We start from the raw sequence: 13,845 nt of genomic DNA, 5'->3' as shown, positions 1-13,845 counted from the left end.
CTGCATTAAGAGAGGATTATAAAATACATTACTTTCCCATCTGAGCAATTGCTATAGCTGCCACAAGGATGTTGTGTGATCCTAAATGAGAGGGGAAGTGTCCAAGACAAACACTATTAAGATGTATTCTACACTATGAGAGATTGAAGACCCCGATACTATATCATTTTATAGATATGCTGAGGCACAGAGATTGCATGACCTGCCCAAGGTTAAAGCAAATATCAGAGTTAATACTAGAACCCACAGTCCAGCTCCAACCACTACACATTTCTTCAGTGTGTAAATGGGATAAGCAGCTCTTTGCAACAAGTGGAACTGCTTCTTTCTAGCTATCACAGATGAATGGCATGGATCAAATTAGTTAACCCAAGAAAAAGTAAAATAGATGTATGCTCTTTAGAGCTCAGCAGACACTGAACAAATCCAAGTGTGGTTAACCCAGTTGCCCAGTTTATGGATGGTGAGATACTACACAGATGACTTGCTTTTTCCTCAGTACCTGCGAATAGTGACTCAACAATTAAAATCCTGTTAATTAAATCTGGAAGTTCATATGCCTAAATCAAACAACTTAGCAGTCCTGCCCTTCATTGCACATCCTCCCTACTACTTGTTACCCCAAATCATTGTGTCAGACCTAAAATAAGAATGGAAAGATCCTGGAGACAGGAACCTTGTCTATTTGTCCTGTAAAGCATCAGAGCACACTTCTGGGTGCCATAAAAAAAATGAAAGGTTAATATAGGAAGTCAATCTGTGATAGAAGTCAGTCACCACAGCTTGAGATCATTTCCCCTTTACCTAGATAAGCACATCTAAAATGCACAAACAAGATCACACAACAGGCCAAACAAATGTGTACAACCAGTTTCCATTTCTAGCTTATCAAGTCCATTGGAATTTTGAGTGAATAAATAAGTGAAAGTTCTCAGAGGCAGGAAACCATATTCAACAGAAAGGGGAAGAATGGTTCAGAGTATCCAAAGATCATCATGTATCCGAAGATTGCCAATATTTCGGCCATTGAAAAAGGATTTTTAATGTAAAGTCTGGAATCTTTGTTTTTCTGATGAACCACCACGATTGGCACAGAAGATTATATGAACAATGCAGAGTGACAGTACACAATGACAGGTACACAATGTGAATTAGGTGAGGAATCGCAACAAACTCTCCCAGCTTTGTATTTAAAGTCATCAGCAGCTGAGCATTTGTGTGTGTGTAAAGCTTTTGACTGAACATTCAAAACAGAACACTGCTCCACCTCCTCATCAGCACAAAGACATCACATTTTAAACTGCTTTTAAAGAAGATTCTCTCTAATGAGCTATTCTACTGTAGTAGCTACATCTCTCTTTTGTTCAGAGTCTGAGGGTGGCAGAAGAGTTAACAGTATCACATTTGCCTACCTGTACCAAACTGTACAATCTGCTTTAGTGCGTTTTCAAGAGCACGAGTCTGAACACTTTAGAGCCTACAATTTTGCAAACACAAATCTGAACTGAGAGCTACACAGACAAAAAATAAGTTGGCTGAACACACAAAACAAACAATTCTCACAGTAACAAGCAAACAAGGACTCTAATTTGCATTTGATTGTAATCCAAGCCTACAGAGCCTTAAAAATACACACCTACCTATTTACTAGATAAAGCTTTCCATTAATACAAATAGAAATTGAATAGAAGAAGAAACTGACAGTACAGCACATTCCCCTGAAGAGAACTGCCAATTTAAGCACAATCCAGTATCTGATCAACTCAGCTTGCAAAAGGCAATGAATGCTAGAGCTTTAATTGCATCTGGGAATCCCAATTTCACATTCTCCAGGTAGTTCTCTGGCATCCATTCCTGTTAAGAGTCAAATCTACCACCTTGGGCAGAAGCTCTTGTCATGCTGCCACACACAGAGCACTATTGGCACAGAACTACAGACTGGAATGTTTAGATTATAAGATCCTCTGGGCAGGAATTGAGAGTTCTATGACTTGTACAGCAACAAACACGTTGGCTGCACTTAATTTATTTCTACAGAAGTTGGTTCAAGATAAATAATAATACTATTACAGTACCACGTTTTTGCAGAGGAGGGGTGTCAGAGAAAGGATGAACAAGGAATGCTAAGGCTGTTTAATTTAACTCCTGCCCCAAGTAAGAGTCTTGAGATGATATACAGGGAGTTGGTGGCTAATATTAAGCCCCAAGATGGCTACACCTCATCTTATGGAAGGAGCTCTACCAAGGAAAACGTCTATTTCCTCTTTTTGTAAAAATTTGTTCCAAGAGCAGCAAAATCAGAGTAAGTACCTAGTCCACTGATGAAGCAAAGAAAAAATGTCATGGAAATATCCCTTTAAATACAGAAGGACTCATTCACCTGAATCCTCTCAGTTGCAGATGGGACCCACTATGTGTAGAATGCATGTACAAGTGAAGGGCTGACCTCCCACATTTCAACTAGAACAGGGTTTTACTTTTTGTATGGGCAACCCCTTTAACACAGCAAGCCTCTAAGTGCAACCCTCCTTATAAATTAATTTTTTTTTTTTTTTTTATATTTAACACTATTTTAAATGCTGGTGGCAAAGGGGGTTGGGGGTGGAGCTGGGCTGGAGGGGCTGTGGCTGTCAGCCTGAGCCCCACCATGTGTGGAGTTGACAGCTTGCGACCCCCCATGTAATAACCTCAACCCCCGTTTGAGAACCCCTGAACTAGAGGAACAGGAAGTATAACAAAGTGGCCAATATATGACTAGGTATGGATCAGCCTGAGTTGATGCACTCCAGTCCACCACTTGATCACCACCACTGAGAAGCAACAAGCAGATGCCAGAGCCTTGGGGAAAAGCTCCTGCAAGGCAGTTTCCTTTTTCTCCCCCAGCACAGAGATCAACCTCACTCTCCTGATCCTGCAGCTGCCCACAGAGGGGAGCTTGAAACTTGGGGACTTCCAGTCATAAGAGTAGGAGAGTCCTTGCTATGGAGCATCTCAGACTCAGATTCCAAGGTGAGAAGCGACCATTGTCTGACCTCCTGCATAAACACAGGCCCATAGAACTTTCCCAAAATAATTCTAACCAATCTTGATTTAAAAATAATCAGTGACCAAGAACCCACCACGACCCTTGATAAATTGTTCCTATGGTTAATTACTTTCACTATTAAAAGTGTATGCTTTATTTCCAGTCTGAATATGTCTAAGCTTCAATTTTCAGCCACTGGATCGTGTTATTTCTACCTCACCCCAAAACATCATGGAGCAGCAGCAGCTGCAAAGAACTCAATTCTCCTTCCCCTAGCAACAGGAACTGCTGAAAACTCTGAAAAACCCCTCTCCCCCACCCCCCAAGCAAAGAAATGGAAAAGGAAAAAGGGAAAACAGTATTTTGAGGAACCTGCTTTGAAGGTCTGGAAAAGTTGCTCTCAACACTCCTGTCAGAGCCTGACTGCTCAAGGAGAGAGAACCTTGCTGAATTTTGTCCAAGCCATCTTCAATCTACAAGAAGAAAGTATTTACTTGTCTTCTGATGTTGCTACAACAAAAGGGGACATTCTTCTTTTGTTAGACTGTTAAACTCTTATTTTAGAAGGTGCAAAAATAAATAAAAGGGGAGAAAAAAACAAGTTCTATTTAAAGTGTCAGACAGATCCTCCAAAATTTAAAAACTTTTCTGATAAGATGCAGAAGTCACCTGTTGCCAGTACTCGGATTTGGCTCTCTAATCAGCCAGTACACAAAATCAATTGGAAAAAGACAAACATGCCCTTTCCACAAAAGTGACACAAAGAAGTTGCTCCTGAACTAAAAATCCATGAAGAATGAAATTCAAGCCACAATTAAAAATCTTAGAAACATAGAAGAACTAGTAGAACAAATCACCAAAATGGATGCAGGCATCTATGAACATGTAGATATTGCCACAAATATGGGGAGGTTGAAACACAGAATTGGAGCGTAAGTCAAAGGTCTCAGAAAATTTTGAGAGACAGAAATTGTTAGTCTATACTACAAAGTTTTGTCAGTGTAGCTACGTCAGCTAGCAGTGTTGACTAATCACCTCTTTAGCCGACATTAGCTGTGCTGGCATAACACCTGGGGTAGGTGCAACTACGCGGACAGAAGAATGCTTCTGTCAGCAAAGCTAATGTCTTTTGGAGAGGCGGTTTAGCTAGGCCAGCCAAAGAACTCCGCCTGCCAGCGTATGTTGCATCTCTACAAAGGGGCTACATCAGCATACCAGCAAAAGCTCTGTAGTGTAGACAAGCTCTTAGACAAAGAAGTGCCTGTGGGGCTTGAAAAGGGGACCTTTAATTTATGGAGGCTCTGTTCAAAGAGACTATAGGAGAGACTTTTGGTGGAGTGAGAGAAGAAAAGGCTTCCTTTCCCGTCCTTAAGGATAATTAATGAGAATCAGACACTTGGATAAAAACCTATTTAAATTAAGCAATAAAATTAAGACAATCCCACTTTCCCAGCACCTCATAAAGAAAAGAGCTAGAAATAAAGGTATCTTGTGAGTAGAATCCACTTTCCTAACAAATTTAACATGCTCATCTACTCAAGGATTCTAAGAGAAGGATATTTGCATCAGTGCAGGTGTTTCAGAGAACAGACTGTCTCTTATTTGAGGACCCACTTGAACATCGAACTCAAATTTGCAGAAAGAAATAGCAAAGCATGCACAGCTGATCAAGTTGCTTCTTGGATGGTATTACCTGAATGAGCATTTTTTTTTTTGAGTGTCTCTCTCAGCCAGACTGCTAACTCCACACTCTTAAAACACATCATTGGTTGGAATGGTCAATTCAGCAAACCATTAAAAAAAGTTATGAAGCAAAATTCTCAGTACAACAGATGTATAACTGACATTCTGAGAGTTTTGTTTTGGCAGAGGAGGTCTGCGGATGAGGTGGTAAACAGCTGAACTAATTTATGAGAACAGAGAGAACTGCCAAGTTAATCTCAGGGATGTACTTGAGGCAATGAGAACAGAAATCCACATTTGGACTAATCTGCAGGGGTTGCTGCTGCTGTTGCAGGATACCTGCTGGCTTAACAGGGATAGTGATTTTAAGTGACATTACACTATTAGTTGAATACCAAATAAAGAATATTTAACTTTGACTACATAACCATGACTGCTTTCCTTAAAATTAACAGTTCTCTTCTTCCCTGACCTTTCATGAACAAACCATACGTTTTTATATAACTGAACATGACAAATGACTAGCCTTAATCATGATTATTATAAAAGTACTTTAAAACTACTCTCTCAGTTTGAAGTATTTTTTCCTAATTTTTTGACCATGCTTCTTGTTCTATACACTGAGCATTTACTTGCATTATGTTTCTCATGCCAATTGAACTTGACTCCTTGCTTCATTTTCACAAAGCATGTCTATGGCACTATAGAGATAGTGAACTTATTTTAAAAGTAAAAGCTTTTATTATGAAGAGATGGTAGCTTCTTAATGATGGCAAAGCTTGTGAAGACCTTATACTTAACTTGATGGGCATTTCAAATGCAGAGGTGCTTTAAGGTTGTGGTGGTGCTAAACAGATGGCAGGGGTTTCACATTTCCTCCATTTCCCTCCTTTTGGTTTACTAATTTTCCCCAAAATCAATAGGGTTCTAGCCACTAATGCCTAGAATATTCCCTGGAATTCTGGAATTGATCAGATGAAACAATCAAAAAATACCACATTACAAAACAGACAGAATGGGGGTAAACCCTGCTGTGGGAGATATGGGAATGGGAAAGAGTCCCAGCCACAGAGGGGAATAGAAGTGCACCAGAGCAGCTGGTATGGGGGAAGAATGGGGGAACCTGGTATAGGAGGAGGGGGAACAAGGGGTGCACAGAACCCCTGGCAGAGGAAGATTAGGGGAAGCTGCAGGGAGTCTCTAAAATAGATGGTGATGGAAAGGACAGTGAGCTTGTGCAGTAGAATGGAGCGATACAATGAATAAGCTCAGTTTACATAAATGTGCCACCCGCTAGTTAAGGTTGAAGCTAATTTTCCATTGCAATCTCAGTTCTGATCCTCTTTTCCTCTAACTTTCCAAAATTAACTTGTGTGCCTGTAAACTCACAGCCTTATCCTATTCCAGGGCAGAATTTTGACAAAGTTTGCATTGTATCAGACATAGCCAGCTAGCCAGTTCTGTCGCATCATGGAACGATGCATTCTGGGACACGTCTACAAGATAATCTTGTTGCAACACTGAACAGGTATAAATGAGTCAGGTAAGTGGAATTTAACTTTATATACAAACCACTTTACAACCATTAATTAGTTAAGTCTCAATCTTCATGGAGTATTTCCCTCATCTGTTAAAATGGGGCTATGGAGGTACAAAAAGTTAAATGACTTGCCAAAGGTCAAAAAAGGAAGTATCGCTTTAGAACTGGGGCTAGAACTCTAAAGCTCCTAGACTTGTTTGGTCAATCCACTAGACCACATTGTCTTAGACTGGTTTAAAAAAAGGCTCTCTTTTTAAGGTTATGTATGACCTAAGGGATTTAAAATACGAAAAATTTTAAGACACAGAAAGCAGCCCACTGTTTATGCAACAATTGTAGGCTACCTCAGTACAGCAGCAGGTTTCCTCGGTAGTTATATAACAAAATAACGTATAGCTGGCCAGCAAGACTGGACAGGGACCAAAATACCCAGGACTTAACATTTACTTGTCGGGGCAATCAGGCAGCATCTCCTGGCAAACGTGGGGCTTAAGTCACAGCCAATTTCTGCAGAGTAAGTTTTTTACTTAAAAGGAGGAAGTGATAGCACATATGGTTGCAAAAACAATTGGAAGGTTATTTTATAGCATGCACAAATACACACACAGATCCCTGCTCTGCAAAGCTTAGGAAAAAGGCTCAAACGGTCAGTGTCCATTTTGATTTCTACAAGCTGTGGTATGTTATCCTATGCACCCCTGTTTTATGTAGGCATTCTTTGTTTACTTGCATGCTGATGCTGCTTGCACTTGCTTCCTACTTCTCTATGTCCTGTTGGCGTCTAGTAGCAGCAGCACAGAACTTAGTTCTCTGCTCCAAAAATGAATGCCATAGCTACACTATCAGCTAAATCAGCACGGCTGCGAGGGATGCAGTGGTGTCGATTTAGCGGGTCTGGTGAAGACATGCCTCTCCGAGAGGCAGAAGCTATGTTGGCGGAAGAGCGGCTCCCGTCGACATAGTGCAATGTAGACACCGCTGTAAGTTGACCTAAGTTACATCAACTTCAGTTATGTAACTTATGTACCTGAACTAATGTAACTTAGATCAATTTACAGCATTAGTGTAGACCAGCCCAAAGTGAGGGAGTGTTTCACGTCACTTTGAAGCAAACAAGGACTGGCACCAATGTATTTTTGGACAACCTTCCTCCAGTCCTTTGACTGAAAGGATGGGCTGAAGTGAGGTATTTAAAGCAGGTGATGATGGAAGAGAAAACAGGTTTTCCGGGAGGAAGTCCCCCCACCTTCGCTGTTTTGTTCTTAAAACAACCCAAAATACACTTACCAGACAACACCAAGGTACATCCCCCTCTACACTCCTGCCCACATAAGCAGAGGACCAGGAATCACACTTTGGTATATCATAGGGCAGTGCCCAGTAGAGCAGCCCAAACTGTCATTTTTGGTCAGTCAAATGTAATAATTCGATGCTTGAAGAGATGTTCTAGTACTATGGTGTTTCATGCATAATAAATGCTAAAAAAAATAGTGTATTTTCTAAGACAAATGCACTAAGATCCTGGGTTGGATCCAACCTGAGTTAAAACTGCACTTGTCAGGATCATGAATGATCTTGCACGGGTTTTAGTTTGGGTTCAGCTGACTGTTTCTATCATGCTGGACCCAAGTTACTTTTAATATAATTGACTTTGACTGCTATTTCAGCAATCAACTGACTTTGCTGGTGTAACTGGAAAGAAGATAGAAATCAATTCGTTCTGATGGACAACTGTGTGTCACTGATGTGGGATTAACATTCAAGGACTGAAAGCTTATGGTACAATAATTATTTTCAAGTTACGTGATATGCTCTACCCATTTGTCTGTCCTGTGACCACCTCACACCACCACCACAACAGCTTTATTTTTTAGTTGTTTAAAAGAGCTCTTGGTAGAGCTGTTTTATCGCTTGCAGTTCAGAATGCAGCAGCATTGCTCTCTGATGAGTTACCGATGAAATAGCAAAATTACTTTAAATTGGTACCGTTAGTTTTTAAAGCCATTAACAGAATTAGGTCTAGCTACGTTAGCATTTGCTCTATGAGACTTTGAAGAGTATTTCTGAACTGACTGCATGAATTCAGTTTCTCCCATTGGCTATGAAGGGTACTACACTGTGGAAGTTGTTCTGCACCTTGAAATTCCCATAATTCCTGCCCATTTAAAAAAAAAAATTAACACATTTGAGAAAAATAGCTTTAAGAATGACCATTCTTGGCCCTATTTCCTTCAATTTCAATCAAACTAAACCTCAATTAAGTAACCTGTTTTCATTAGGATGTATGTTAACAGGGGAATATATTTATTTATGTCTGTTTCCATTATGTGGTACAGCATCTCTCCACCACTTTTCCCAAGGCCTTTTTTTGGGTGGGAATAGATGTGACACAAAAGGTGAGTACTACATAAATGAAATAATACACAAAGTAGGAATATAAGGAAAATCTTAAAGTTAATAGTTATAAACAGGCTTTACCATGCCTTATCATGACCCTCATAATAAGTATCCTGTCCCCAGCAGCAGCAAATATTTGATGATTCAGAAAAAAGGAAAACAAAGCTGTAATACATCTAGTCAAATGCATAATTCTGCATGCATGTGAAGGGGAGAATTCCCTTCTGACACCTGGGATGATTAGTTTATACCCTGAAGCATGAAACCTGAAAAACTGTAGTTATGCATGCTAAGAGAGGTAAATGATCATAAGACTACTCCACCTCTTAAAAATACAGCTACGATATTTATCCAACCTCCTGAAGCAGAGATTTCCCCAGGCTGGGTAGCCACTGTGGGCAGTACTATTTTTGTTTGTTTTAGATGTATTTAGCTATTAATTTAATGGCAAGTCCACTTGTTCGCCTATTAAGTGACAGTTCTACTCTGAAAAATGACATTGTAGAGTTCCACGTTTATGGTGCCTCACTGATCTCAGATTACATGTGCTCAGCTAACAAGTAGACATCTTGAAGTCAGGCAGAAAGTCATGAAATACTGCTTTCACCTGAGAGAGGAGGCAAGGGTCATGGGGAATGTACTGAAAAGATCAGAGTTCTTCCTGGAGAGATGCACACAAATGTCAGTGACGTAGAACCCTCTGCCATCAGATCCCTCACTTCCAAAGTTGCACGATCAACTCTCTTTCTGGTCCTATTCTTCATTTACACGGAATCAACAGGAGAACTGATGAAACATCATGGGCTCAAACGTCAACAAGACACAAGTGACATCTATCCATTCATATGACTCCATTATTATCACATCACTATCCCAATGCTTGGCTGAGATCATCTTATGAATGAAGGATAGTTGGTTGAACTTAAACTCAAGCAAAACTGAGGTCATGTTGGTTGGCACAGGAAAACAATTTTGAGATGTTTGCAGCCATGGGGCATCCTCCTCTGGCTGAAAATGTACATCCACAACTGGTCACGTCCGTTTGCAGTTTAGGAGTGCTCCGGTACCCCTCACTTATGCTAAGCACTAATAGAGCCACATCCACAAGCAACATGTTCTACCATGTACAGCTAGCTAAAAGACCACTTCCCATCCTGGTGAATCAGGATCTTTCCTTGGTAATACACACCTTTGTCACCTCCCAAAGGGAGTACAGCGTTGAAGTTTACTTGGGCATGAAACAGTCAGTTCTCAGTAAACTACAACAAGTGCAGAACGAAGCAGCAGCAAGCCTCCTCAGCAAAACCAGGCTATAATAAAGACATCAAACCTGTTCTGGGCTCACTACACCATCTCCTCATAAAATATCACATCTAATTCAAAAGTTCAGGTCTTTTCTTCAAGGTACTCAAAGACATGGGACTCAGGATGTCTAAGAGATTGCCTAAAGTTTGAGGAGGAGAACTGTGGTTGAGAACTCCACACCTATGGCACTGTGGAACTTCCTACAGCAAGGATAAAGCTTGTGTGCAAGAGACAGAGTTTCCCGGAAGCTGGTCCACGATAGTTGAATGAACCCCTATAGGATCAAAAAACTACCTCAAATCTCACTACTTACCATGTAAGTTCAAGGTATACTTCTTTGAGCTAGTCTTTGCAACGCAATGACAGCACCCCATACATTAAAAAAAGTCCTCATGCAGTTTTCTGCCAGAGAGAGGAACGAAAGAACTAGCCATGATAGATGCCAGCAATGTCATTTAATGCACTACTGGAAGCCATTTCAATAACACAGTGATGAGGACAATGTAAAAACTTGAACAGAATATTTTTACCCCTAACAGCCAGCCTCACAAACTTACTGTAGGCTTAAATTCAAGCTGGGTTTTGGGGGTTTTTTGCCCAACATCACCAGGAATGAAGGCCTGTAGGTCAAACTATGTTATACCTTTGCAGCGCCATTAAATGCTATAGGATTATCACAGGGACAAAGCAAAATGCAGAACAATGGCAGCCTAATACCTGGAACTTGGTTAATATTTCTGTTACATTATGATGTATGGGAAGGAAAGAACCCATTTCACTCTTCCATAGCGTTTGACAACTAAGCAATGAATAATTGTTTTCACTAAAGAAAGCAGTACAATTCTGAATATACGCTAGATTTGCTGAGTAAGAAGAATCTGCTTTTATTCAGTCCTTTTGAAAGTAAAAGCCAAACGTTAAGTATCTGTGAGCAATTGCTTACAAGAAAAATCCCAACTTGAGGCTGATTCTGCAACAGGATCTGCATGCATAGACCTCAGACCAGCACAGCCCAAAGCTCTGTGTGGTCACAAGAATCTACTAGTGTGATCCCAATTGCCGAATTTAGACCATATGGTTTAGTTTATTTTTAGAATGCATTTTTGAACACTTTAGCAGGTGCATATGTAATAATGACAGGATCAAACCTGGGACCTCTGAAGTTTAGTGTATGAGTTTCTACTGAGGGAGCTAAAACCACTTGGCTTTTAGCTAAGGCCTTAGCAGACTCATTAATCTCTAAGTCAGTCGTTCTCAACCCATGGCCAACTTGCAGCCCAATTAGCACGTTGCTGCAGCCCATGCAACATTCTCAGGCATAAAACAGAAAGAGCTGCATAGGCGGCCCACCATGGTAAATAGGTTGAGAACCAATACTTTAGGTGGTCTAAGTGCCACACGAGGGGGACAGAGCATCACACCTAGCAGTCATGTGTCACACACGGGGAAAGAGTATTTTATCTGGTATACCGACAAGACATCCTGCAGTAAGAATGGACTGATATTAGAAATCAGTTGATCAAGCAGAAAAAAGGGGCATTTCTATAGTGCTCACTCCTTACAAGGTTCTTTGTTACAGGCTACTATTCTGGTTGTGTCCTATATCCATGCTCCACCTTTAACACAGCCCAATTTTAAACACTTCACCTCTCCATCCCAAGAAGAGCCTTTTTGACAGTGGACTGTATCAATACTCACCCTTTGAAACACAAGCATGCCAGTGGCAGTTAATTCCCTTGCAGGCAGGTACATGCATATCCCCATACAGGTACATTATCCTCCATTTTGCCTGAATCCATTCACAGCCACCCAGGACCTAGTACCCCACTCGCTCTTGGGGTACTCATACAGGGCAAACCATACACCCAGCCCTTGCATTTGTGTTTCACACTGGCCAATGTTGCTCTCACTTACCATAGTGATTTCGGAGGCGTTTCAGGTGATTTGGTTCTTAGGTATGGCTGTCTCACTCAGTTCATGTCATGGTCAGAGGCAGTTTTATCAGGTCTTCCCCATCCATTCAACTAAAAATAACCTACCCCCTAGTACTCCCTAAAAATAACACTAAGACCCACACTTCCTCTCTTGTCCCACACACAGCCTCAGCAACCCATCAGCCCGAGAGAGCCAGTTACAGAATCATTAAAAGTTCTCCCCTCCACAGGAGTACAGCAATTATTAAATTAAAAGAGGGAGGCACCTAAAAGCCTGGTCTTCTTTTTTCTTTGGGAGAGGAGAACAAGTCAGAGGCCAATGCCCTTGCCTTGGGGTAGGGACCTGCCTATTCTTGTTGGTGCAGGGGAAGTCCTATGTCCCAAGGCCCACCCTGAGGTTGTTTTTTTTTCTGTAGAGAGGGGGGCAGTCAGTGATGTAAGGAGACCTGTGCCCTTACTAGGGTTGTGCGCGTGTGTGGGGAAGGAATACAGTTCTTATAGCCCTTTCTGTGGTTGAAGGACCCTGTCAAGGAAGGGGGGGGTGTGCAATAAAGAAGGTGGGAGTGTGTTCCTCCTCCTGGGGGGAAAGGCCAGTGTCCCTCCCTGGATGAGAGATCTGTAACCTGGAGGGAGAGGCCTGTTCCCCGCAGTGGCAGGGAGGTCTGTGTTGGGGGAGGCCTATTATCCCCCCCCAGTAGAGACTGTATCGGAAGAGGGAAAGGCCTCGGTCCCTTCCTGGCGGGGGAGAGGAGCTGTATCAGGGGGCGGGGGGCCTGCTCCCTCAATGGCGGTTGGGGGGGGGGCTGTATCCTGGGGGGAGAGCCTGTGTCCCTTCCTGGCGGGGGCTGTATCCGGGGCCGGGGAGGGAAAGGCTCGTGTCCCTCCCTGGCGGGGGGAGGGGCTGTTCCCCTCAGTGGCGGTTGTGGGCTGTAAGGGGAGAAGGCCCGTGTCCCTCCCTGGCTGAAGGGTTTGTAACCTGCGAGAGAGGCCTGGCCCCTTGAGTTGCGGCTGGGGGGCTGTAACGGGGTTGGGGAGGCCTATGTCCCCCCCTGGCCGGGGTTAGGGGCTGTATCCCGGTGCCGGTGGCCCTCGCCTCTCTGCCCGACCGATGCGCGCTGCTGTCCCCGCACGAAGCCCCCCTCGCTGCCCCTGGCCCCGCAGTCACCGCCGCTCCCGCACCAGGCGCATCCTTCCTCCTCGCTTCCTCTCCGCCTCTGGGGGCACGGCAGCCTCCGCCCCTCCCCGCCGGAAGCGACCTATGGACTCACAACGAGGCTGGCCGGGTTGCCGGCGGCCTGACCAATCCGAAATCGACAGGGGCGGAAGCGGTACAGCCGGTCGGGGCGTAACGCAGTGCGCACGAGTGCGGGCGGTGTGCCTCGACCGCCATGTTGGTAAAGGACAGTGAGGCGATTACCTGGCACTGTGCATGGGCGGGCTGCGTGGGAGGCTAGTTCCCCGAGCTGCGCGTGACGCGAGCTCAGTCCCGCCTTTCCCATCACCCATCCCTCCCCCCCTTCCTTTGCAGGGCTAAAGGGGGCTGCCACCTCACCTTTGCTTGGGGTGGTCACTTCCCATCCCCAAGTGAAGGGGCAGCCCCTCCACCCCCCCCCCCGAGTTGGGTGCTTCCATAGGGGCTGTTCTGCTGGCTACAGCTGGCTAGAGTGACCTGTACCCAAATATTTCACTGTGCAGAATTAGTCAGTGGAACTCACTGCCACAAGATATAATTGAGGCCAAGAGCTTAGCAGGACTCCAGGAAGGGCTGTATACTTACACTGATAATGAGACCACCCACAGTAACATGAGAGGATTTAACAAAACAGAAGGGATATAAACCCTCCTGCTGCAGGGCATGACTGATGGAGCTCCCCTTGTCACAATTCAGAGCAACTGCACCTGTATTCCCCCTTTGTGGCCTAGCAAGGGAACCCACTCTGGACTCCTGGCTCCTCTGCTGT

The 13,845-nt window shown here is 43.4% G+C and overlaps 1 protein-coding gene across 2 annotated transcripts in view; it reads right to left on the bottom strand.

Moving 5' to 3' along the window:
- Window positions 1–13,093, bottom strand: part of XPO6 (exportin 6) — a 113,118-nt gene extending 100,025 nt beyond the window's left edge. For both annotated transcript variants that reach the window (XM_077827485.1, XM_077827486.1), the window contains exon 1: window positions 11,865–13,093. In XM_077827485.1, the coding sequence (XP_077683611.1) occupies window positions 11,865–11,867 (3 nt within the window). In that variant the 5' untranslated portion in view covers window positions 11,868–13,093. The remainder of the gene's footprint in view (window positions 1–11,864) is intronic.
- Window positions 13,094–13,845: the final 752 nt, after the last annotated feature.

The sequence above is a fragment of the Eretmochelys imbricata genome, chromosome 10, assembly GCF_965152235.1.
Source record: "Eretmochelys imbricata isolate rEreImb1 chromosome 10, rEreImb1.hap1, whole genome shotgun sequence".
Classification (NCBI taxonomy): domain Eukaryota; kingdom Metazoa; phylum Chordata; order Testudines; family Cheloniidae; genus Eretmochelys; species Eretmochelys imbricata.
The sequence above is the reverse complement of the archived record's forward strand: the minus strand, read 5'-3'. Positions and strand labels throughout refer to the sequence as shown.